This window comes from Ammodytes marinus (assembly GCF_949987685.1).
Source record: "Ammodytes marinus genome assembly, chromosome: 10".
Classification (NCBI taxonomy): domain Eukaryota; kingdom Metazoa; phylum Chordata; class Actinopteri; order Uranoscopiformes; family Ammodytidae; genus Ammodytes; species Ammodytes marinus.
The window spans coordinates 11,858,046-11,885,307 of record NC_137214.1 but is presented as its reverse complement, the minus strand read 5'-3'; the positions used below and the strand labels follow the sequence as shown (position 1 = coordinate 11,885,307).

At 41.5% G+C, this 27,262-nt stretch overlaps 1 protein-coding gene across 2 annotated transcripts in view; it reads left to right on the top strand.

Moving 5' to 3' along the window:
* The window catches only part of kcnip1a (Kv channel interacting protein 1 a), a 26,540-nt gene extending 240 nt beyond the window's left edge, over window positions 1-26,300 (top strand). The window contains exons 1-8 of one of the 2 annotated variants that reach the window (XM_080035935.1): window positions 10,745-10,872; window positions 22,716-22,840; window positions 23,871-23,940; window positions 24,032-24,102; window positions 24,266-24,373; window positions 24,517-24,621; window positions 25,514-25,576; window positions 26,004-26,300. In XM_080035935.1, the coding sequence (XP_079892061.1) occupies window positions 10,815-10,872; window positions 22,716-22,840; window positions 23,871-23,940; window positions 24,032-24,102; window positions 24,266-24,373; window positions 24,517-24,621; window positions 25,514-25,576; window positions 26,004-26,051 (648 nt within the window). In that variant the 5' untranslated portion in view covers window positions 10,745-10,814 and the 3' untranslated portion in view covers window positions 26,052-26,300. Of the gene's footprint in view, window positions 1-10,744; window positions 10,873-22,715; window positions 22,841-23,870; window positions 23,941-24,031; window positions 24,103-24,265; window positions 24,374-24,516; window positions 24,622-25,513; window positions 25,577-26,003 lie in introns of those variants that run through there. The other variant, XM_080035936.1, reaches the window with a different exon arrangement.
* The last annotated feature ends 962 nt before the right edge of the window (window positions 26,301-27,262 follow it).

Sequence of the window (27,262 nt, the reverse complement as noted above, 5' to 3'; positions counted from 1 at the left end):
ACTGAACATAGTGTATACTGAGCATTTATGTAAAGTTGCCAAAACATTTTTATTCATTATTGGTTCATGATTCAATCTTTAGGCCAGGTCTTTAGGTGTGGTGTGTGTGTGTGTGTGTGTGTGTGTGTGTGTGTGTGTGTGTGTGTGTGTGTGTGTGTGTGTGTGTGTGTGTGTGCCTGCGTGTGCGTGTTAGCGTGCGTATGTGTGTGTGTGTGTGCGTGTGCGTGTTAGTGTGCGTATGTTTATGTGTGTGTGTGTCTGTGTGTGTGCAGCAGTGGCATTGAGAATGTCTATAAAAGGTGATGGTATTTACCCCTTTCTGCTCTCTGAAATCGACCTGCTTCCTGTCTGCCCTGCTACTGTTTGACAGAAAGGAGACTGGCACTGACACCAGGCAATGCTAATGTGCGTGTGCCATTCATAGACATAAATAAGTTTGTGCAGCTTTGTCCCTGAAAATATTCATACACACAATTCATATTCATCTGTTGTGTAGCTACCATGACAGCAGTGTGTGTGTGTGTGTGTGTGTGTGTGTGTGTGTGTGTGTGTGTGTGTCTGTGTGTGTGTGTGTGCACACGCAGTAAATCAGGGTGCTGTAATCCATCAGCCATTGGCCATGGTCTGTCCCATATCTGTTGACCTCAAACCTGATGGTTATCTACAGCAGGCACAGACTGGAGAGACAGAAAACAGAAGTCGGATCATTTTTCATCACCACACTTTCACACGGAGGAATAGAGGCAGATTTACCATTTTGGACCATTTATCCGTCAGTTACAAAATGAGATCACGGATAAACAGGCTGTGCGTTACATATGGTGTGACAAAAACTGGAGGCGATGTAAAAATGTGTTAGGTGAATCAATGCCTTGTTTCGGCTCTCTAGATTTTGTCAAAGTCAACAGTCACAAAGACCACACTGAGTATTTGAAAAAGCGTTAAAAAAAACACGTTTAGATGCTATGAATGGTTCCCTGAAATTCAGGCATTTATAGCATCCTGCGTAGGTTGTTTATTTTAATTCCCAGCCTGCGCCTCATTTCATTGCATGGCAACAGCCCTCAGCAGACACTCCATATCCGTGTTAAGCAGATACTTGAGACATATTTTCACGGCGGATGTTTTTCTGTAGCCTCAGCTATGAAACCTATGGAGGGATTACTGAGATAACACATGTCAGCAACTTGTGCGTGTTTTTGGTCTTCAATGTTACAGCACAACCCATTTACTAGCTGGGGAAGGACATAATGCTTACAAAGCAAACTGAGAAGTATTTCTAGCTAATTTTATTCAAGGAAAATCATTCGTCTAGTTATGGTAACCTCTAAAATAGCAGCCACTTTGAAGTTTGCACTGTGTTGCTGCACAAGTTTGGATAAGGCAATAGATGAGTAAAAGTTGGAGAGACAAATTGAAAAAAAGTTGAAAGAGGAGGCATGGTTGCTCCTCAGGGGGCGGGAGTGTGAGTGTGTGTGTGTGTGTGTGTGTGTGTGTGTGTGTGTGTGTGTGTGTGTGTGTGTGTGTGTGTGTGTGTGTGTATGTTTCACCATCTGCTGCAGTGTTATAAAAAGTGGCCCTAATGAAAGCAGGGCAGGATTCATTTTGCATGGAAGGTTGGCCCATCCTTCATCACAGCCCATCATGAGAGAACGGCCAGCTGGGATGGACCCAAAGTCAACTGGCTGAGAATACAGAACTTTTTTTAAGATAAAACAAATAATTAGATACAATCTGCCTTTGTCCAAGGCAGAGAGGTGGACCCCTGACAGTCTATCCAGCTCATGAATAACTTATAATGGCTTCTGGGTGTTACTGGACTTCACAAATCCTGAATGGTAGTGACTTAATATCCTCCTATAGTATAGCATATATTAAAAACTAGAACTACCACCTAGCGGTTTTATGGCATGCAATTGCTGAATAGTGATAGTACAGTGTTGGTAGGCGTTCCTTTAAAGAAGGTAAATCCCTCAAAGCGTTCATGAGGCACGAGGTCACAGTCACATTGACCTTTGACCTATGACCTCCAAAATCGAATCAGCTCAACATTGGCTGCGTTCCAATACCCATACTATCTACTATTTAGTATGGTAGAAAAAAAGATTTAGGATGTCCTGTTTCTTGTGGCCGGATTTAGTATGGTTAGAAATACCCGGATGTCTACTACATCTGGGCGAGATTTTTAGTGTTGAAAACAGCATCCTATTTGGCCGATTCTGACCCACAATCCAGCGTGCACCGGAAGTGACGTCACATCGACGGAGCCTCCATTTGTGCAATGTCTGAAGAAAATCCCTCAAAGCGTTCTGGCGATATCACGCTCACAAGAATTGCTCGTACAGACCTAAAGATGATGTATTTACGTACATTTAAGGGGGAAACATTTGTGGATTGATAATTCTCCCCACACAGCGTTTTATAGTGATGAATTGACTGAAATTAATTCAGAGAGTTGCTATACAAACTGAAGCAGGTGTTTTTGCTTACTTACCAACCGAAGCCAAACAGATGCTGTGACCTACATACAGTACATTTGTAGCTTAATATCTGGGAAGCAGAGATATCAGCCAGAAGCCTGAACTGCTCATATGGCCATAGGATGATGCTAAATAATTGATCTAATATCTTTCTGTCCTCACCTGGGGGCAAAAAAAAGGAGGACATTTATCCTCTGTCACCGTGCACAAACCATCCTGCCCCTATGAAATATTTCCCAGCGGGTAAGGTATAAACTACGAAAGCTGCACCTTGCCAACACATTCATCTCCCTGTCCGTCCGCTCCATTTGTTTTGCCTCTACTTCCATTTCTCTCACTGTCAAGTGGATTCTCACTCTCTCATTCTCTTTGTGTTGCTGGCTCTCACCTCATTTCACCTCTTCCTTTTGTCTTTGTATGTGTTTCCCCCACACGGCTGTCTCTTCTTGATGCATGGCTACTCGCAGGCCTTTGCTGTTTATCTCTGGGTTTTTCTTCGTCTCTGCTCGTCTGTCTCTTTCGCTCTCTCGAAGCCTCACATCTCCTTGTGTTCAGAGTTTTGCACAGAAGATAGCCCTGTGTTCTGCACTTACGATCAAGCCAACTGCTTGGCCCTTTCATGTGGAGTTTTTTTTAGTATGAGTTATACAATGTGTGTTTGTGCGTGCCTGAGTGCATGTGGGTCTTCTGGAAAAACAAGCACGTTTGGCTCAATGTTTTTCATCTGCTGCGGGCCTGAAGAGCTGAGAGAACAGGAGCGCTGTGTTTTTTTTAACAGGCTTTGCAGTTTCCACCCTTTCTCTCTCATCCTCGCACATCAAAAGAAATGCACCAAAAGGGCCAATTAGGACAGCAAAATACTTTTATTAGCCGCATGGCACCATGAAAAGGCTTTTCGGGTTAATCCCATGCCAAAAGCATATGAGTGTGAGTGTTTGTGTGGGATTGGGTATCAACTTGCAGTGATGAAATTGTGATATTACAACCTCATATCTGGTATTTCTTTTCTAGCCAATTATCTGCAGCGTTTTACATCATTTCTACTAAAATGATAATTCTGTCATTTAAGATCCCCTGTCAGCGTTTGATGTTTCAGTGTTGCAAATTAAACCCCCAGTTTTATTATATAAAAAAATCCATACACTGTATCAATAAAGCTACTTTATTTGCATAATATTTGCAGGCAAAAGCTTTTCTCAGTTCTTCAAAGATAAACAACATTTTTCCGTGCAATTTATTTCCGTAGACAGCTCAGCCGTGTGCTTTGCCTTCGGGCCTTTGTAATACTGGAGCTAATGAAAGAAATGCAGATGATGAATATAGATAGCTACTTAGCTTTGACTATATGGTTTTCGGCATGTATTCATAGTTATGGCAGCAGTGACGCACATCACTTAAGCTAAATTAGTGTGACAGTTGAAATGAGACGCTTACAAGAGTAAACTGTGGATGTTGGCTATGTAGCACCACATACACTACAACACACAACAAACAAACATCAGTTCATTTGAATTCCGGACAAAATTGTTATCTTTTCAGCTGTTACTGGACTTAAAGATGGTCTGTATAGTTTAAAAGCTGTAGCAGTAACCAAAGCAAAACACTTACACTTTCACACGTATATTGGAAAGACGTGCTTTGTTTTTTTTTGTCTCTGCATTCCCTTACAAACCTGTGCAGTATCTGTGTAACTTATACACTGATGTTACACTGACCAATCAGTTTTTTTATTTGGTATTTCTTAATTAATAACGAACAAGCTTTTACTGAGGAGATGGCGTATGTCCCAGGTAAATCCACACCACTGAGCTTGCTTTGTGACCTCGGAGACATAGAAATATGTTGCAGTGTGAAGGAAGGACAGTAGAAAAGATGAACAGCTTCAATTATCTGCCAAATAAAAGAAAGAACTCAAGTGAATCCGTGAGAAATAAATAGGAAATGGGGGACATTAATCACAGCAACATTCAACAGCGTGTTGTGTTTCTGTTTGTGTCAGACCAAAATCTGACACCGGAAATAACATGCTAACCGTTGAACTGCTAATAACAAGGGTGCCATCTGACACTCAAGGGTGTGTGTGTGTGTGTGTGTGTGTGTGTGTGTGTGTGTGTGTGTGTGTGTGTACGTGTGTGTGGTTTGTGCTCTTGGTTTTGCTGTAAATAATGCATGATGTATCCCTGTGTCCCTAGGGATTAGGGTCAGTGACTCGTTCACAGTTGTGTGCCATACAGTTGATATATATATATATCCGTGACAAAAAAATACAATATGACAAATTGCAAGTTTACAATTGAATTTGTGTTTTATCAGTTTGACTATTTTGATTTCCTTGGGCCTCTTTTAAAAGTAAATGTAAGCAGGCAGTCAAATAAATCGGTAAATATGGGTTAAAAAATTGGAATTGGGCATCAAGACAAGCCTGTGTAAATAAGACCTCAGGCGGTGAGTGGAGGGAAACTACTTCATACTGTTGGAACTCCACCGCTCTCAGCAGCCAGTAAACTGACTGCCACTCTTCAGCGCTCTATCTTTTCCTCTCTTAATCCTACAGGGGGTGGAAGAAAACTCTTTGCACAGCCTCTCCACCTCTCCCTCTGCCAGTATGTGTATCAGTGTGTTTACTAAGACATCACCCCCCATGTCAAACCAGTTAGCTTTGAAAATAATAGCGCAATGGAGCCCAAAACCGTGTCAAAGAGAAAGAAGACTGCTACCTTTGCCTGGTCGTTCATTCTTTGTCTCTCTTTAAATTCCCTGCATGTGTGAACGTACCTGACAATACACCTTTTATGATTTTTTTTTTCATTGATCTGAATAAGCCTTTTTTTCTAGTCTTCTTATTCCTCTCTACATGCCCATCCCTCCATCCCTCCTTCACTCTATTCCTCTTCTCCCTAGATGACGACAGATCAATAATGGATCCTCCTTTAATTATTCCCTTTTTTTTCTTGATTTGACGGGAGCCGGCAAGAGCGCTCTGCTTGCGCTCCTCCACTAATAAAGATACAGAGAAGCGCCTGAGAGAGAAGTCATTTGGACAGGGGTAGATATTACTATTGATTTTCCTAATTGACATGTTCTTCCCTGTCCCAAGCCAACGCTGCACCGCTTGATGAGTACATTCCCAAGATGTGTTTGTGTGTGTGTGTGTTGTGTTGACAAGACAGCGCCATACAGCAACTCAACGACAGGGTTGATTTAAACTATCATTTCTTTTTTTTAGGACAAACCATTTTAGGTTGGAAAAGAGGGAGTTTTCTTTTTTTTATGTTGCAGGCCCTGCAGCTCAGCACTTCTGGGGTCGGTCTGAATGTGCTTTGCTTTGAAGAGCTGAACTGATTTCCTGAAGCTTCAAGCCCGCAGTTTTTAATCTTAATCAAAATCTATAGTTTCATTTTCTCTCATGTTTTCTCGCCCATTTTTTTTTGGCCTCATTCTCTTTGTTCTTCCATCCGCTTCTCTGGAAATATAGTGTTTAGCTCTCTCTCTCTCTCTTGCCTCTGCCTTTTCTTTCTTGCGATGCCACTCGCCCACTCTCCTGCCTCTTGTCATCCCCTTTCATTCTCTTCTTCTCTGCTTCAATCTCTGCATTGCACTCTAATCTCCAGTTGGAAGCCTTCCTGGTGTCTCTCCTCCATCATCTTTCAGTGCCAAATATGTTCCAATCCCAGCCTTTGTCCCTTTTCCTTACTTCCTCTTCGTGTGCTGACGTCCCACCGCTTCCTACAGTACTCGTTTTGTTTACTCTTTCCTTAACAGTATGCTAGGGGCCTCCTTTAAAAACAGTCTGCAACTATTCTCTCACATGCTGCCTTCAGGGAAGAAACCGGGCACTTCAGCCAGCAATGTAGTACACACAAAAACACACACTTGCACACTCAAACTCTATTGCTCTTACAGACAGACTCAGAAATTATTACTTGTAAGGAGAAACATTTCTGCCAGTGTGTGGAGAGGAACCGGAGGGAGATGGAGAGCGATGGAGTTTTGAGATGGGGGAACGAGCCGGGGCAACTGTGTTTGAAATGACAAGAACAATATGGGCTGAGCGGGGATTTATTGGGAGAGATGGGCTCGATTAAGGTGTATTGGTGTGTATATATGCCTTATGCCTGGAGACAAATACATGGATACAAAGGGGCAGAGAGAGTGAGATGGATAGATTTGGTTTAAGGCTAAAGATAAAGTAGCGTGTAGCGAAGATGAGGAGAAATGACTTTGATAGCCTGTACATTTCTCAATAAAGGAAATGATCTGGCTCCATGGTGCGGTTCGCTGTTTGTTTGCCACTAGTGTCCACGGAGACCTCATCCTATCATCAGCCAGTATACAGTACATGCCCACGGTTGTTGCATGTGCTAAATGTACATGCGTGCGTACATATGTGTACTTCTGTGTGTATGTGTGTGTATGTGTGTGTGTGTGTGTGTGTGTGTGTGTGTGTGTAGACAGGGTGAAAGCATTACTCCCCACTGCTGTCCATTCTGTCTCTCTCGCTGTTGTGGGGGGAAAAAACCCACAAACCACGCACACGAGCATTCATGAGCACATTTTCACAGAAAGCAGATTGCAGATTTTTTTTTTTCCTCACCAATCTCCATCTTGCCAGCTAAATATTCTTCCCATATGGCTCCCTAACAGTCACGCCTCGTTCATTATTCACCATCAGCAGATAAAAATTGCCCCATAAACAGAGCGGTTGCCACATTTGCGGGCAGCATTATTATGGATGGCTGGCTTGATGTAAAACGACAATGTGTCTGTTCTCCAAATCGACTACTGAAAACTTTGCTGTAAAACCTGACATGTGCATCATTTGCAGAAGCAATTGTCACTCGGTTGAACATAATGTTTGGCTCGTTTAGTGGGGAAAAAAAGGAGATTTGGAAATATAATATTTTCATCCTTGAAGCAAACTGTAGCACATTGTGCATACGTGACAGTGACACTTTTAGTTTTTTTTTTTACCTCCGGCTAGCTGCTTTTATGTCTGAAGGCTGGGCTAATCAAAGTGAGAGAGAGAAAGAGAGCATCCAGCTAATTTAGTATAATCCAACACTTTGACACTGATCTCCCCATTACATTTGTTTGACAGGTTACTAGTCACTTTGCAGTTGTATATGTTTCAAATTAACATATGATTATATGACCAAACAAAATAAAATAAGTTAAAGTATTCTACCTCATCGAGCATCCTTCTGTGCTTCTTGCCAAGTAATGCATTAAAGGTTCAGTAAGCGAAATGGTCAGTTTAGCTAACTTCCTGTCAGTGACTGCAGTTAGCATTCCCCTCCATCGTCCCTACGTCACAACATTAATGCACTGCGGTCTTCAATCAGCGAGTTGTCTAGCATCATCTCAGATCCATAAGTGTGATAAAACATGATAAAAACCATCAAAACAGACATTGGGAAGGTTTTTTTCCTGCTCCGCCATTGTAGGCGCGTACACATTCACCCACATGTTGCTCTGCATGTGCACAGGCGGTGAGACAGGTGCCGGTTTGTAGCGTTCTCTCTTCTGATTGGTTAGCAGTAGTGGGATCCCCGAAAAGTCTATTTGCCGATTACATGCAGAGCGAGTGACTGAGAGATCGGCTTTATGAAACGCGCACACTATATAAGTGATCACTGTATGAATAAAGAGCGATTTAACACTTATATTAACATAAATAAATCGCTTACTTTACCTTTAAGTAGGCCTACACCTGTGCAATCTAATGCAATGCATTAGCCTACATTAATTCTCTAGTCAACTTGACATATTCATGCTATATGAGGATGATGTTGTCCAACTATATTAGAGAAACCAACTTTTGGATCATCTGATTTAAAGTGGGTATGAAGCATTTAACCAAGGTAACTTTATAACAGATTTCCACTCCTATCAGCAATAATATAACAAACTTGACGAAATGTACAAGAGATATGGCAAAGGCATTGCTGTCTTGCATGTAACAGTGTTGAACACCTTTAAGTCAGGCAAGTAAGTAGTTAGCCGTCTGTTTTCAATTTCATGCTGACATCCCAACATACTCAGACCAGAGGTACAGAGGCCTCAGTCCTCCATAGGGAAAATGTGCCAGAAAGCACCATTACAGTATAAAACACCCAGGCCTGAACGTATTCACATAAGCTTATGTCACTCCAGTCCACACAATAGATTAATTAATTCCTCAGCCAGAGAAGGTCATCGCTGCTGATACAAACCCCAGAAGAAATATATCTTACCATGACTCAGGAGTCAGTTGGTCACTTCACTATTCATATAATCACCACCAGACATTATTCCCAATTTCATTATCTTAATGAAAACTTCATCACCATCATCTTGTTTTTTCTTCTTGAAATGCACTCCAATACAACCCATAGTATAGTATCTGACCCTCCATCCAGGCTTGACATTCAGACCTGTCCCTACTCTGCCTCTGATTGGCTCTGATCCGCTCCTCAGCCCAAAATGGTGGCTTGCTACCTAGTTAGCAAGTTAAAACTACGGACATCTCTGTAGTTGGAAGAACTTATTTTAAGTAAAGCATGGTGTAAGGATCATTTTGCTGCCCCTGGGCCTGAACAGTCATTTCTCTTTGGGAAAACAATGGAGTTGGGAGTCATAACATGAAAATGCCCCTCAAAACAGGGAAAAAATAAACTACTAAATGGCTTTAGAAATCATAATTCTGGCCTTCAATCAATTGAAACTCCGTTATAATCAAGAAAGCTTATCCTGAGAAATCTTATTAATTAAAGTTTTGTATAGGACATTGTCTAAAATGCCTTCTGGCCGATTTGGAGATGTGATCAACACGTGCAGGAAACAATTGGTTCAAGAGACTGCTGTAAAATAAGGTTTACTAAAACCACGGGTTCACTCTCTATTTCCAACCAGATTTTGAATATCCAATAGCAAATAATTCAATAAACTGACTGAAAGCCTGCAATCACTTTGTATTACTATTTAAGTCTGATGCAGCTTGTCCATTATTGTGACTGAAGAAAATCAGACCACAATGTATGACTAAATTATACACAAATTCAATGAAATCCAAGGGGTTCACTTAGTATTTCCTGGCACTATACAATATGTCGTACAAGCACAGCACATGATGTTTGTCATTTGTAAACGTATTCCAATTTGTCTTTTTGCACTTTCCATTAAAGGCGGTATACCTTGTTTGTATTGATTTTGCTGTAATTAAAATGTGATTTCATCCATTCTGTGTGTGTGTGTGTGTGTGTGTGTGTGTGTGTGTGTGCGCGGGTGTGCGTTTGTGATCTTAGTGGCAAGAGCACACACACCTCCTGCAGTATTATCTTACACTTGTCTTCTCATCCCTTGCCGTTCCCTCCTTATAATCTCTCGTCTTACACCCTCCACTCTAAGCCTTTTTACCCTCCTTCTCTTTTCTGCATGCCCGCATGTCTCTCTTCCCCCTTTCTTTTTTTCTTTCTTCCTATACCCTGGGAGCCAATCTGCCTTCGCAAACACACACTCCATCCCTTTATCCATTCCCCATCAGCGGGGTATGTGTATGGCGGTGTAATATGGATGGATGAACAGGAGTGATGGATGGAGTGAACGGAGGTGTTGATGGATTGAAGTGGCCTTTACATGAACAAACCCGGGGTATTGACAAAGAATGAGAACCAGTAAGGACACACACAGGCCTTTTCACATGCACATGTTTTCTCTTCCCTACATAATTCATGTTTAACACTCCAGTCAATACATTCAGACTGTATCAATTTGCATGTTGTCCGAGAACAGATGCGTTTGAGTGTGAAGTGTAACAGGGCATGTTTGTTGTTTTTCTTTTCCTGTGTGAGTCATGGAGTGTTATCGTTTACAAAATCAATGGGTTCAGTCACATTAATTCATAATTTAGTGAATCAACTTCCTGCCGATTTCATACTGAATTGCTGATGCTCTGCCCAGCTCCTGGTTTGCGGGTAGAGGTGGGAGAAAGAAAGAGAGGGAGGGCTGGCTACAAACCCCGAATTAAAAACAAGGACATGGGAGGGGGCAAACTAGAGAGCGGGCGAGCATAGGGAGAGAGAGATACAGAGAGTGAGAGAGAGAGATACAGAGAGTGTGCGAGAAAGAGAGAGAGAGAGAGAGAGAGGAGCGCCATGAGATGGAGTGAGAAAGCATGAAAGGAAAGGAGGGATGATAGAAAGAGGGTTTCTGACGAGGAGGAGAGGGAACGGAGAGAGAGAGGAGAGAAGCTGAGGGAGTGTGTCTGCGTGCGATGTAGCCTTCCAAACACGTGACAAAAAGAGATAGAGACTTCAGCATACAGACGCACTTGTTTCCACGACGACGACCGCAAACATGGGGGCTGTGGTGGGTACGCTGACCATGAACACAAAGTCCAGGAGGCTCTCCAGGGGTGAGGGAACGAACACACACACACACACACACACACACACACACACACACACACACACACACACACACACACACACACACACACACACACACACACACACACACACAGACACACACACACACACACACACACACACACACGCATGCACTCACACACACACACACACACGTAAACACATTGCGCTTCTTGCACACACATGGACAGTCAAACTTTTAACAATGTGTTTATTATTTTGTATTCCAAACACACACACACACACACACACACACACACACACACACACACACACACACACACACACACACACACACACACACACACACACACACACACACACACACACACACACACACACACACACACACACACACACACACACACACACTCGAGTGCAAATATACAGAGCACGTACGCGGGCAGCAGATCACAGATAAATCCTGGTAATGCAGTGGAAGAAAGAGGGCATGTGTTTTGTATTGTGTGTGCGAATGAGAATGAGAAAGAGAAAGATAATGAGAGAGAGGGAAGGAAACCAACAGGTGTTCTCGGAGGGAAAAGAGCATCTTTTTATTCAACAACAAAGTTGTAGTGCGACAGTTCGTGTGAGTGGGTGTGTTCGATGTGTGTGGGTGTGTGTGTTTGATGTGTGTGTGTGTGTGTGGGTGTGTGTGCGTGCGTGCGCCCTATGTTGTTTCTTGAGCGCATCTCTTTTGACAGAACAAACCGAAGGAGGAGAGGAAACGGCTTCTTACTGTGTTTGCAGCCGGGCGCGCGCGCGCGTGTGTGTGCGTGCATGCTTGCGCGCTTGAGACTGTGTGTGTTGCTCTGTCTGTCTGGCCGTGTGTGTGCAGATGCGAGCATTGACGCTGGTATACACGCATGTCGAAGGTAGCCTATTTGTCACTCCGCTCACACACTGCTTTCCCGTCTTGCTGTTACCTTGGAAGCACGGTAGCCATGGCAACAAAAGATGTCAGTTTTTGGGTAGGGGGTTTGCGGGGAGTTGGATGAGGGGGGCTTTGATGAGATCCCAAGTAAGCCAAGGCCACGTGAAAGAGACTGAGTTAGTGAGAGATAAATATGCAGATGAAGCCAGGAGGACATTTTTTTCATGATGACCTGTTGTCTGTGGGAAATGTTTACACCATGTAGCCTATTCATTGTAGACCTAAAAAAACATTCCTTCATTCATTGTTGAATAAACCTGCAAGTGTTAGCCTAATTATATAAATCTTATTAATCCAAACTGTCTGCTGATGAAAAAAACCCATTACAATAGTGTGTAGTCATAACATGTTGTTGAAGGGTAAGTGTTCACTGCTATTCTGGAGTTATCACTTTGAATGAATGTGTTAAACCTATAGCCTATATGAATGTTATATTTAAATGTATGGTTGTTTTGTTATTCATTTATTTTATGTTTGATTGTAATCAGCATTAGGTGACCAACTTGAGTGTGTTGTAATGGGTTTTCTTGTTCTCTCAATTTGATGATGAATCATGACGAATAATTTGGCCTATTGACACTCGGAATTTTACTTTTTGATATGTACCTATGTGTACCTGACAATTCAATAAACAGCCCCTCAGGAAAAGAGAAAAAAATACACGATAATGTGCAGTCATTTAAACGTACAGTAGTATATTGTCAACTTTTCAGTGCAAATTAGACAACACAGAACACCTGTCCAAGTGTCCATATGGCTCCTTTCACGTTCGCAATATGCTTTCTTTCTCTCCTCAAGCTCAAACATATACCTTTCCCCCATGGGTGCAGAAACAGGCAAGGTGACAAATGCGTTGCTATTTTCAATTACAAGGTGTTTGTATAGCTGTGGATTGTGTGAAACCTGTTTTCTCCTGTAAATGAAAACAAAGCCTTTTTACCTCCACAAAATGCCCCCCTCTGCAAGAAAAAAAAAACTTAAAATAATGGGATTTTAGAGCTGGAGTGATTTGGGGGGGGGGGGGGGGGGTTGTTTGTAATTCTGCTCTTGTGTTGTCGTGTCACTCGAGCGTGTCTCCCTCCACTGCTCTAACACGTTGGCCGTATATGCAGGATTAGTGCAGCAGGGCTCGTGTGCGTTGTCGAGCCGCCTATTATGTGACGGTTGTTGACGATGACTTGTTATCCGGGGATCATGACACTGTCAGCAACACCAACAACAGAGAGATGGTGCACGGCTGTAATAACGTGGGATTAGATTTCCTACATGATTGATCCTCTGAGCTTTCATACAGAGAGAGAGAGAGAGAGAGAGAAAGAGAGGGAGAGAGAGAGATTAATCCACCTGACTGTGTGTGCATCCGGCCTCTTGCTGAATATTGACAAGCCTCCTTGCCACTGTTTTTTGGGTTGCTCTCTCAACTCTGTTTTGTTTTCAAGTGATCTATTCTTTTTTTTATACCTGGCAGCCTCTCTTTGCTAGTATTATACTCCTAACCTGTTGTCTTGTCTGTCTGTACTGGTTAGGTCTGACCAGCCATAGCTGCTGTTTTTCCTCCAAATGTCAGTGGTTGTGGTAGCCTCTGACAACTCTCTCTCTCTCTCTCCCTCCCTCTCTCTCTCTCTCAAAAATTTCAAGCAACATTTTTCTCCCCCACTGTCCCTGGGGACTTTCTCATTTCTTCTCAGCCCATATATCCCTGTCCTCCTCACTTATTCCCTGCAGCAAAGTTGTCTCAATCCGCTCCCTCTCTCCTTTCATTCTCTGCTGTCACTCCTCTGCATCCTCCTCTTATCTAGCTTTCTTTTCTTGCTTTCTGCTTTCCCTCAACCTTGTCATGTATGTTTTTTTTCTTCCCATATATTTTTCATGTACATATTTTTCTCGTTCATTTTACCCAACCTCTTTCTCCCCGCTCCATGTGGTTTTCCGCCCCTTTTCTCCCACGCTCGTTTCTCTTTATCCTAGTACGTTCTAATTTCCCCTGACACTCTCTCACATGCCACCGCCGTAATCTGCTCCTGGCACCCTCGTCTCCATACCTCTCTCTCCCTCTTTTAAGCCTCCATTCTTTCTTTAATTTTCTCACTTCCTCCATCACCCATGCTCCCATCAGCCTGTGTGAGGTGCTTATTCAGTCATTTCATCATTCGGCTCTCTTGGCATACGGCTGTGTGTGTGTGTGTGTGTGTGTGTGTGTGTGTGTGTGTGTGTGTGTGTGTGTGTGTGCCTTTGTTTATTTGTGTGTGTATGTGCATGTGTGTGTATTTTTGCAGATTCTAGAGTCTAGACACATACAGTATACTCAAAAGTCAATATTGGCATGCTTCTGCTGTGTGTGTGTGTGTGTGTGTGTGTGTGTGTGTGTGTGTGTGTGTGTGTGTGTGTGTGTGTGTGTGTGCAAATGAGCTGGATTTGACTCACTCTCTCCAAACAATCAACAGTGGCACACTACAGTGTGTGAGGCACTGCTGTTAGTTGGACATCTGTGTGTTTGCCCGTATGTGTGTGTCCGCCTTAACTAAACACAAACACACAACACTGCAATAACACCCTCCGGCACTTCATTCCTCCTTTACAGGCGGAAGGGATTAGAAATCAAACAGATGTGTGTGTGTGTGTGTGTGTGTGTGTGTGTGTGTGTGTGTGTGTGTGTGTGTGTGTGTGTGTGTGTGTGTGTGTGTGTGTGTGTGTGTGTGTGTGTGTGTGTGTGTGTGTGTGTGTGTGTGTGTGTGTGTGTGTGTGTGTGTGTGTGTGTGTGTGTGTGTGTGCGTGTGTGTGTGCGTGTGCCAGCATGGAAGCGTGATATGAGCGTATATTGTTTTACATGGAGGGGTGCTTAATATTTTATCTGCTGACCCTTGAAATAATGCGTTCATTTTTGTTTGTCCTTTTTGAGGGTGTGTAACTGCATGCATGTGGATCTCTCTGTGTCCCGTGTGTGTGTGTGTGTGTGTGTGTGTGTGTGTGTGTGTGTGTGTGTGTGTGTGTGTGTGTGTGTGTGTGTGTGTGTGTGTGTGTGTGTGTGTGTGTGTGTGTGTGTGTGTGTGTGTGTGTGTGTGTGTGTGTGTGTGTGTGTGTGTGTGTGTGTGCGTGTGCTTACAACTAGAGCAACTCATTGGACTTTCAGTGAACCCCCCCAAAGGCCAATCAGACTTGTCTACTGGCTTGGATATTGGCAGTGGGAAAAGAATGTGTCTCAGAAGAACACAGAGAGCACTGGACCGTGACTGTGATTGTGTTGTGCAGCTTTCGCATGGTGTAAATAGGACTGTTGCAGCAGCTGAAATCTATTTTCCGAGACACTTCCTCCATAACCTCTAGGGAGGGAGCCCATGGCCAGTAGAGCTGCAACTTTCTTGGAGAGCACTGTCAAAGTGGCCAGTGAGAACGAGCCCACCCTATCGTATAGCCTGGACTGCAGATTTTAAACTAATTCAGATTATGCAAATGATTGACACACTGGCTCTCACTCTGGCAAGGATTACAGGACACGGTGCAAGAGGGAAAGAGAGAGCATGAGTTGCAGCAGAGTGAGTGAGAGAGAGAGAGAGCGATAGATAAGAATTGGAGGAGAGAGGAGGATTCGGTGGGCAATAGAAGAAAGGAAGAGATGGAGAGCTAACATTTAATACCCAAAGTCTGCAGAAGTTAAAGGAAAGCTTGTTGAGTAAAATCCTGGGCTCTGTGTGTGTGTGTGTGTGTGTGTGTGTGTGTGTGTGTGTGTGTGTGTGTGTGTGTGTGTGTGTGTGTGTGTGTGTGTGTGTGTGTGTGTGTGTGTGTGTGTGTGTGTGTGTGTGTGTGTGTGTGTGTGTGTGTGTGTGTGTGTGTGTGTGTGTGTGTGTGTGTGTGTGTGTGTGTGTGTGATAAAATAGGTATTTCTGTGATGGGTTGCTGGCTGGGGAGAGTGGCAGGCAGTATTTCTTTGCTGACAGTTCAGGCCACAGCTTAATGTTCCAAACAAGCCCTGAAAGAAATGGGTTCAGGCTTTTTGGTCACTGTCAAACTCCACCATTTATAGCCGCTTGCGTCACAGATGGAATGGAAGCTCAATCTTAAGGTTTTTTTTCTAGGTTGAATTTATCTTTCTTTCTTTTTTCTTCCTAACCTACCTGCGTTTGCAGATTACATTTTTAGAATGCAGGTCATTCAGGTTTCTAGATCTCACCTGTTAGCAATAAAAAAAAATTTGCATTAATACACTGCCCAACTCTTATAATTGGTAATATTAGGTTTAAGAGCTTTCCTGGATTACAGTGCAATTTAGGTTATCTACCTTATCTTGCAAAAGCATTTATCTCTTACTCTGCAGTCAGATGCAAATTACAAATCACACTTTCAAAAATGAGAAAAACAGGCTGCTTCCTGTGCACTTGGACTGTCAGCAGTAAGAGATCATCCACTGCCTATTATCCATGGCTGGGTTCCCAGGGACAGGCCCATGGGTCAGGGTCTCCCTTAGCAGAAGCCTCACTTTGAAGTGAACTGTCAATGCTCTGCTCGGGCAAAAGTTAGAATGACCTGATCCCAAACGGCAGCTTGCAATATTTACGATCTGCTGCCATTTCAATTATGCATGTAAAATACATGGTAATATATGGACATATATCAATTCTCCACACTTTTTAAATTGAAATTTCTGCATGTGAAATATACAAAAGCCGTGTGTGCCCATGTGTGAATTAAAGGTACAGTAAAAGGGAGTTTATTAGAAGGATTAACCCCTTGAGATCAATCATCTCATATTCGAGGGGGTCCTTATAAATACAATACAAATATACAGAAAGTACAAAACACAAAATACATTTACACAAATACCAAGCCAGCCAAAGCCTATCTACCCCAATACCCATCGACCCCTCCCCCCCACCCCCCCACATATGTATATGCAACTAAATACACAATACGTTTACATACATCCCAATATACACTGCTTTCTAGAATATGCACATACTGTACGTATATGTCAAAGCTTTACTGAGGGGAAAAAAACTGATAAAAATGTATCATATTCCATCTCAAATGAGAAACAAGAACAAGCTGTTTGAAGATAATTAAAGACGGATCTTTCTCTTGTAGAAACCAAATGAAGTAATAGATCTAAGGGAGATGGGTTAGATGTTCCAATCAGATGGGGCTTTAAATTTAAAGGCACATCACCCAATTTCTTTGGAGATTCTGGGAACAAAGAAAAAGGGGTGCTTAGAGACTGTTATAAGCTACAGAGGGCGAAGATTTGTATTCTGGTAAATAATATCTACATAATCTAGTATTGGTAATAAAAACTGTGAAATAATCCTTTTCCTGACCTGTAGTGTGAACCAGTTGACCTAATTCTACGGTAATACAAAATGTACAACTTTTATTTTTAAGCGATTATACACTAATTAAAACATGCTTATGAATATTATATTCAATTTCCACGAAGTCTGTTCTGGAAAAAAAGGCCAATAAATTCTGCACACTGAACCTTTAATCACAAGCAAAGCAAATGAAAAGATAATATGCTTCACAAGTTTCCTTAGATGGTATCCTTTAATACTTTTCTTTAAAGGCCTACTTCACCGGTGGGACTATGAAGGTGTATTGAATTCTGAGATCTTATGTAGTATAAATGTGGGATTTTTAAAAAAAATGGGTTCATCCTAGCCTGAGAAAAGGCAGAAAGAGTGTTTTATGGTCTCACTGTCTATAACCCTTCATTTCTCTTACTGTGATGTTACAGTAAGAGAAATGTAGGGTTAGACAATTTAAATTTTTTTTGCACATTTATACTACAAAGGATCTCAGAATTCAATACACCTTCATATTCCCACCGGTGAAGTAGGCCTTGGCTTTAAGTGGTTGCATAGTATTTGTTGAAAAGGAGTGTCCGTGTGTGAATGAACTATGGCAGAAAGCTTATTGGTGCACTGTACTGTTCTGTGCGTTATGCCGTGCCAGAGACGTAGCTGATTGGTCACAGTGAGAGACAGCTGAAGGTTAGTTCCTTGAGCAAACACAACATACACTCAATCATCCACGTCAAGTGATGTTAACTCTACCCATCATCTTTTGAACGTCTGGGAAAATTAAATTAAATGCTACCCTTCCCTTGCCTCTAAATTTAATTTGACCCAGCACTGCTGCTTCAACGGCAAACAGAACGGTAAATAAAGCAAACCTTCATCTCACAACTCTGTGGGAAACCTTTTGATAGAGCACAGCCCCCTGCAGTCTGTGAGTGAGCATGCTGCACTTAGACTCCAATTTAAATTCACATTAAGACTATGAATACAGTGTCCGCTGTCAAAGCACAGAGATGCTACAGAAAATGTTGCATTTTCATTTCCTTGTGATTTTTCGTGGTCTTTTATAATACAATGCATGCTCTATATTTTTATAAGATCGTAGCATAATTTATCACATTATTATCACCATATGGCTAGGCATATCGGTTTAACCTGAAGTAAGACATGTAACGAAATGGCCAACGAGGCTTTGACGCACGCTTGTGGTCCATGGCTTAGTTTCTGCTGCCCCCTGCTGGAAATAACAGGTTGGAATGCTCCCTTTGCTCTGCTCAATCACACACATTACAATATTACAATGTGTATAAAGTACACAGTGCACATTGAGATGGATATTGTTGTCTCACCGAGTATATTTATTATTACTAATTTAGATACATTATTGCTTACATTGTAGAGTTAAGTCACTGTGAAAGGACTAAGGCATGCTTAGTTAGAAAAGTCACTTTGTAGTAAATGAAGCCTCCTGTTGTTCGGGGAATGACCGTGTGTCTTAATGGAGCCTATTAATCAAGTGCTGATCCGCTCATACACTCACACACACACACACACACACACACACACACACACACACACACACACACACACACACACACACACACACACACACACACACACCAAACACAAACACACACATACAAACTGTGCGCACACACGGTCCCAAATCAAGCCCATATGGTCTTACAGTAGAGGGGGAATTCGTCAATGTTACAGTGTGCTCAGGTCAGACCTCTCGAGTTGAAGCTCTGCTCCAGAAGAGTGAAGGACACAGTGGCTGTTACAGTGGGGTTTGGAGGGGGGAGGGAGATAGAGAGGGAGGGAGAGAGAGAGAGAGAGAGAACAGGGGGACGAAATTAAGGTCAGTATAAGAGGGGAAGATGCCCCCGGGGGAAGAGAGACAGGGGGATAAAAAGACAGAGACAGAGAGAGGCAGGTGAGTGCTGTTCTCAGTGTGGGAGAAAGCAGTATGCATGGGAGGTTTTTCAGGCAGGTGAAAGGGAGACGTATAGCATGGAGAGACAAATAGCCCACTGTTGTAAGAACTGAGTTGGTGAGAAGCTAAAGCAAGTTTCAAAGTTGGGGAATACTTTTGTTCTTGCATATTTCTACGCGGAAAAAGTCTAGGAACGAACATTGACAAAAAATTCAAAACAGGTAAAGGAATAAGAGGGTGAGTCGGGTGAGACTTCTAGAAGCCAGTGGAGGAAAGAAAAAGAAGGCATTTGAAATGGAAAGTGAGCCGCAGAGTGAGAGCAGCTTGCGCACTATAGCTGTCATTCTTCTGTGCTGTGGGGCCGTCAAAATGCTACACCTACTGGGAGTCATCAACGTAGAGGGTGAGTCCGAGGATGTGTTTGTGGGAATGTGAGATATGTTGGACTTTTTATTCAACTGCTTCTTTCATTACAAAAGATTAATAAAAACACACAAATAATCAAACAGTAAATATATGTGTTAGACGGTCCAAAATGTTCAAGGTTCAGCTATGGTGGAGATGTCCACCCTGAGCTGCATGAACTCACAAAACTATTTTCAATAGTAAAGGTTTGGTGTAGAGAGCGGCTTGTGAATTTTTCATCTGCTGTGGACAGAGCATGTGCATACACTGCTATATTATTCTAATAATTCTGCTGCAATACCCAGTACACACTGCTACTACATTGCCCTTACTTCAATGTCTGATGTAATCCAGTGCAGTGAAAACGGATCCATAAACAGCTACAAAAAAGAACTAAAAGATTTCAAAAGTAAATTCTCAAAGTCAATAGTGATAATGGATAATTACTAAAAGTAATCATCATAGAATCCAGGAAAGGTCAAGTAAAGTTATATGTACACAGCTATTATCTTATATTTAGGTAATAATCTACGGGTTCGTGTTCTTTCTAACTTTATATACATCTATTTGTTTTTTTCATATTCTTATCATCATGCTGCATGTTTTTCTTATCGTATATTTTAGCATTTTTTTTAACTGTATATGGAATGCATACACAGTACATCTTATCGTTTGCACATGCTGAAACTTCTTTGCATTGATTGCTAATATCTTTTCAAAAGACACAGACAGCTGTATTTCTATACACTTTCTTCTTAGATTACGAGTTCAGTATTTATTTACTATTTGATTGAAATTATTGACTGAGTGAAGGTGTACAAAACATTTTTAAACCTGGTAAATAACTAACCCCAACTCTTACACTTTGCATCGCATCAAGATCTATGTTTTCAATTCTACTAGTACTGGTTTTATAAATATTTCTGTGTGTGTGTGTGTGTGTGTGTGTGTGTGTGTGTGTGTGTGTGTGTGTGTGTGTGTGTGTGTGTGTGTGTGTGTGTGTGTGTGTGTGTGTGTGTGTGTGTGTGTGTGTGTGTGTGTGTGTGTGTGTGTGTGTGTGTGTGTGTGTGTGTGTGTGTGACATAGCATAAAGCAGACTTTACCTGAAGACCTCTGGGAATAAGGTGTGAATAACCTCGCCTTGGGCATGTGTGTGAACCTCTGCCCTAATGGGATGCTGAGAAACACTGAACTGCCCGAGTGATGAAACGCATGACCCTCAGAGTGTTGTGTGTGTGTGTGTGTGTGTGTGTGTGTGTGTGTGTGTGTGTGTGTTGTTGCGTGTGAGTTTGTGTGTATTTGTGCGTATATGTGTGACAGGGGGAATGGAGAAGCTATATAAAGAGAGACTCAACAGTAGTTTTACAAAGTCATAATGTAATAATAGTGTGGAGAATTTGCAGACACAGTGTAAAAAGCTCTGTGAAATGCTGTTCTCTTTAATGTTGAGTATTTAACTGAAACATTAGTTATGTATTTCAATCACGTCAACATGGACAATGCAATGCTACCAACCAATCTCATGATTATGGAGTATCTGAGTTTGGATTAGCGGGTCAAAGGAGTTTCTACATTGTAACTGACATTTTAGTTTTTCAAACCAACTTTAGTATTTAAACCACGATGGCAGCAATATGGAGTTATTTACATGAAAGAATCTGCTGTTGAATTCAATTGGAAAACACATAGATAAGAGCATCAGCGACTGATGACTGAGGTTTTATTTGGCAGTGAGACAAGGTTGTCTTTGCCTGGCCCAGTGAAAATGTCCACGGTGATTCACTGAGGGAATGAAGTCGAAGAGGTGTTTTGTGTAATGAAGCTTCACCGAGTGCTAATGGTCTCGCCACACGGATAAAAACGTTTTCTATTTCAAGACCGTTGATGTTTCAAACTGTGGATTGCTGAGAACAGTGTTAACGTTGCACTCTGGTGACACTCAATTAAAGCGCCTTTAGCTGCCCCCCTTGTAACTGTGCCGGTCACTGCCTCCGCTGCAGCACCCATTCAAACCACTGTCAGCTTAAAGGTCACATTTATGCTCATTTTCAGGTTCAACATTGTTATTTGGGTTTTTAGCAGAAACATTTTTCATGGTGTAGTGTCCAAAAACGTTATATTTCTCACAGGGCCGTTGCTAAATCTCCTATTTTCAGCCTCTGACTGAAAGGCTTTGTTTTAGAGCCTGTCTCTTTAATCTATCCGCTGGTCTGAGTTTAACTGCCTGTAAGATTCAGGGGAATCTGGGGGTGTGCTTATCACAGGTGGAGGTAGTGCTAGGTAAGGTTGGTAATGAGGGGGAGTGGCTTCTCCCCTTATGACATCATAAGGAGAGAGAAATCTGACTGGGGTTTTTGAACACAGGTTTTCAGAAAGGAGGATGTGTTACATCTTTAATTTTTTTCAACCTATATGACGCAAGGGAACATGAAAACTTCAGTTATTTTACATTATGCTCATAAGTTCCAGCGGTGGGTTGAGGCAGGTCAGTGATGGATAATCAGACAGACATTATTCTGAAATGTCGTTCATAAAAAGTACCATCTTATTACTTAAACACCAATAAGATTTTTATTCTTTCCTTTTTTTGTTTCACATTTTACTTCTGCACACATTATGACCACTTTGTCATATTCTGAATTTTGTATTACTGTTTCTATTAAATTGTGCACAGTTATAACAGTATGCATAAGTATTCCTTTGTAGATGGCTTGAGGGAGTCTGTGCGCGCTCGGGCAAAAAGATGAGTTTCTGAGACGGAGAGAGGGGAGGCGTCTTGCTTTTACACAGTATGTGTGCGTGTGTGTGTGTGCGCCTGTGTGTGTGTGTGTGTGTGTGTGTGTATGTGTGTGTCGGTGTGTGAATTGTCACGGAGTCAATGGTTTGTCCTTTCTGTCCCCTCCACTCCAGCGAGAAGAGTAATATGATGTTAATGATGCGTCTGATGAGACGATGAACACAAAGCCGTTAGTCTGACCTCCACCTCTGAGCCTCTCTATCCCTCATCCTTTCCTCTCCACCTTCTTTCGAAGAGATATTAATTATTGCTGCCTCTCCAAATGGAATAAATAGAAAGCTATTCAAATATGACATTCACAGATTTGTTTACTTTACCGTCCCCGCTTTCACGGTTATTTATCCACTTCCTTCTTTTATCTATGATCATCAGTCCTTCCTTTTTAATTGCTTTCTCACTCTTTTATTAGATGTTGTGCACGAGTAATGTTGATGCATATTGTTTTATTTTTTTTGTGTGTGTTTCTTCAGACAAATGTGACGATGACTTGGAGATGACTATGGTGTGCCATCGACCGGAGGGTCTTGACCAGCTAGAAGCTCAAACCAACTTCAGCAAAAGGGAACTTCAAGTGCTCTACCGGGGCTTTAAGAATGTAAGTGACTCAGTGTACTCAGATGCATATGGTAGATATTAAAGGTATGTTAATCAGTAGATTGCTTGCTCTAGTGCTAGATAGAACAGAATGTCACTAAATCCACCCTCTCTTAAAGATTTTTCTTTTATATTATGTGCTCTGGGGATTGCACACTTGTAAAGGAGCAAGGTGTACAAAGCCCTTGAAGGCTTGGTCCGTGCTTGTGCAGAAAACCCAGCTTAGACCAACTGTAAAACTATATACCATCATTTCAGGACATGGAGGGATGAAACATGTGTGTTACGTATTCATCATCCCTATCTCTAAACTGGATAAATATACTCTTTTGTTTTGCAATGAGACTGACGCTTCCCTAGAGCATAAAACCTTGACAAATATTTATTTTAAACACTTTGTTGAACAATCAACAAATTATGTAAATTCTATTTGAAATAAAATAAGTGGTTTTGGTAGTAAGCTATTTTCTTAGACAAGACCTCAAGTCAGAACCATGTCAAGTATCAGGTTGTCTGTCTCCTGAATAAAATACACTGATTAGAAGATAAATAAAGGTAATTTTGCACAAAAATATAAAATATTCAGATTGAAGACCAATTAATTTGATTTTAGGGCCGTACAATATTGGTTCATGACTGTTTCATTCAATGTAGTTGTAATTCTTGCATTCGTCCTGTCTTTTTCACTCTACAATATAAATATACTTTGAAGTTGTACTTAGTTAAAGTATAACAATAGAAGTAGGTATCACTTGGAACATATGGAGCATTTTAGTGTCAGTTTCGCTAACGTACAGCTTAATAAAGCTCAATGTAAAAACTAGTCTCAGTAGTGACACCCTGGACAGAAGGTCAGTATTTGCAACTGCAGTCTGTTGTGCTTAAGAAATTAGACAATAATACTTTATACCAGCTACAAACTGATAAAATTTAAAATTACATTTTTTAATTGATTTATATTACTATTAAAACCAATAAGGTTAGATGTCCCTCCTCTCACCCTCTCTTTATGTCCCCTTCCATCTTTCCAGGAGTGTCCGAGCGGTATCGTAAACGAGGAAACTTTCAAGCAGATATACTCCCAGTTCTTCCCACATGGAGGTAAAGAGAGAGAGTGTGTGTTGTGCTCTTTGCTGTCACTGCCTCTGTATTGTTATAGTGTATTAACAGGTGTTTTCTTCTTCTCCTGCAGATGCCAGCACCTACGCACACTTCTTGTTCAACGCATTTGACTCAGCACACACCGGCTCTATCAAATTTGAGGTTTGCATGAGTCCATACATTAACACTTTTTTCACACTCATGCTCAAGTTTCTTAAAAAGTTTCTATTCAAATTTCGTTCTGGTTTTACTTTCCAAACTAGCTACTCCTTTTTTTCCTCCAGTTTTTAACTTCTGTTCTTTTTCTCTGCATCTCTTCTCTCAGGACTTTGTGAGCGCTCTGTCCATCCTGCTGAGAGGTTCCATCACTGAGAAGCTACAGTGGACCTTCAACCTTTACGATATCAACAGAGATGGATACATCAACAAAGAGGTGTGTGTGTGTGTGTGTATATGTACGGTATGTGTTTGTGCTTCACCTCTGTTATTGTTCCAACCGTGGCTATACGCACACTGTGGTTGTGTCCTAGCGTTGATCTCACACTTGATGTCTCACCCTTTTGCTCTGTGTCTCAGGAGATGACAGACATCGTCAGGGCGATATACGACATGATGGGGAAGTACACATACCCTGCTTTGAGAAACGATGCACCCAAACAGCATGTGGATGCCTTCTTTCAGGTAACAGCATCTTAGTCCTTTTAATTTTTTTTTAATTTTTATTTATTATTCTTCCGGACAATTACGCACTTTGTGTTATCGTCCGAAGGGTGGCAGGAGAGGCCAAAGGCTTATCAGGTCCCACCCCCACTAATACAGTCTAACAAATAAATATTGATATTTATGACTGACCATAGGGGTAGTCAGTCAAACACAGCTTTACACAACACATTTTACATTTAAAGAAGCAGCAACAGCTAAATAGAACTTGGATTGTAAGCGTGAGGGGTGTCTTGGCTTCACAGCAAATGTTAAAACTTAAGGTGAGACACTGCAGGGAAAACAATAGTTTTTTTTTGAGATTTTGGCTGTTATGCTTCCATAACATGTCGTCTTTCATAATAGCATGAATAAAAGGTCTTACATTTAGGTATAGCAGTCTTGTACGGCCATTATCTCAAAATTAGTTTTTTTTTCAATACTCATCCAAACTTTCCATAATCATGACAGAATGATTTGTTCATCTGCATTTTCTTCTTAAAGACTTGCACACAATGCATTTTTAAGACCTGGACTTAGCATTTTATATATAAATAAAAAAGATGTTTTCAAAATCTGTTCAAATTATATATTTTTAACTCTTAATGTTCTCTTTATCCAACTCTAGATTAATTTTTTTTAAGGAGATGCAAATGTACGCATAATAACTTAGATATTGCCAAATATGCATATGTATTAAAAACTTTCTGAAATAATTGTAATTAAAAAAAATATTGTCAAAATGTAAGTAATCAACTGGCAAAGTTTCCTGATATCTAGGGAAACATTGTACTCTATCCTCCTGCAGTCTCGCCTTAAGTCCATGACACATCTCGGCCAAATGGCATGACACTGTGCACTTTGCTCTCCACAGAAAATGGACAAAAACCGAGACGGCGTGGTCACTCTGGATGAATTCCTCCTGTCTTGTCAAGAGGTAGCCTACTAAGTTTTTCTCTCATTTTAAGGATCCCCTTAACTTTGCCGCAGACCATTTTCAAAGCAGACATTTTTTTTGATGACGTTTTCACCAAAATCTGCAATGTCTGCTGTGAAAAGGAGCCTAAAAGGTGTCTGTTTGGACAAAAACTAACACAATGTTTCTTACTATTTACAGTGTGGTTATTCTCAGATTATTTTGTCTTAACCTCCCTCTTTGTTTATCTCACTACTCTGGCTATTAATTATGGTCTTTAGTTGTCTTTTTTTATATCAATATGTTTGTCTGCAGAGATCACAGACTAACAGATCACAGACTAACATTTCACAGTCTTTTACTGCCCCTTAGTGGCCGGTAAACTGAATGAAATGGTGATGGTTGGATATCTTTTAGCTTCCTTCATTTTTCTCTCTTGTCTGCACAGGATGAGAACATCATGAGGTCTCTACAGCTCTTTGAAAATGTCATCTAGACGACAGAGAGGAAGGAGGCCATGCAGTGGAATAAAGGAAAAGAATAAGAAGACCAAACATGCTACAGAAAAAAAAGGAACAGCATACCGTAGCTCCAAAGGAAAGCAGGATCTTTAGTCACTGTGTGGGACGGTTGCCACAGGACTTCATGGAAGGCGTCGTCTTGTTGTAACAAATCCATGATGGCGACAAAACATCACAGATTTTTATTTTTGGGAAAAATGTCCTTCAGACTTGAATCCCTTTCCCCGTGACCACTTAGTTTGTCTCCATCGCCCTCGTTTGTCACCGTCACCTTGGACATTGTATACATACTGAATCTCTCACATTTGGGTCTGAAATCTGTAAATTTAAAAATCCATATAATTGAGCAGGACTGAAACTCCTAAGAGCAGCTTAGCAGTGTGATCAGACAAATGCAAACATTGTGCATGAGAGGCTTAAAAAATAATTGCTTTTGGTTATCCTGAATTTTTTGTGTGAATACAACAAATGTGAGCAATATGGTAAAGCATGCGGAGGCCTAACCGCGTATTATTGATCCGTAAAAACAGATGAAACATAACCTGTTGGCAATATGCTCTTGAAAAGTGCATACATTTTGGAAAGCCAAGGTGTAGCATCTCACAGAGCCACCTCACTCTTAAATGTTTTCAGTCTTAATTCAGACATACAGTAAAGGATTGCTGAGCTGAATTTGACCTCAGCCAACATGTGGCAGTCTTATGTCTCATAACAGCTTTTTAACAGTCTTCAAAAGCTCCTACTCTCCGTGTGTTTGTGTGTGTGTGTGTGTGTGTGTGTGTGTGTGTGTGTGTGTGTGTGTGTGTGTGTGTGTGTGTGTGTGTGTGTGTGTGTGTGAGGGTCTTCCAGTGGCGTCAGTCAGTATTTCAATGTTGTAACGACTCCACTGTTGAGATATCTAATTGTTGTGTTTGTGGCTTCTTTCTGTTGTACGCAACCATCCGTGTCTCGACTGTGTGTTTCTGATTCTGACTATCTGTCTATCTGTCTGTCGAAAAATTTGGATATTACTGTAATTATTCTACATGACACTCATCGTTAAATAAAGATTCCATTACAAGGTTTAAAGATGCAGAATGACACAGTGACACAGTGTGTGTGTGTGTGTGTGTGTGTGTGTGTGTGTGTGTGTGTGTGTGTGTGTGTGTGTGTGTGTGTGTGTGTGTCCTGGTGTAAAGTGTCTGTG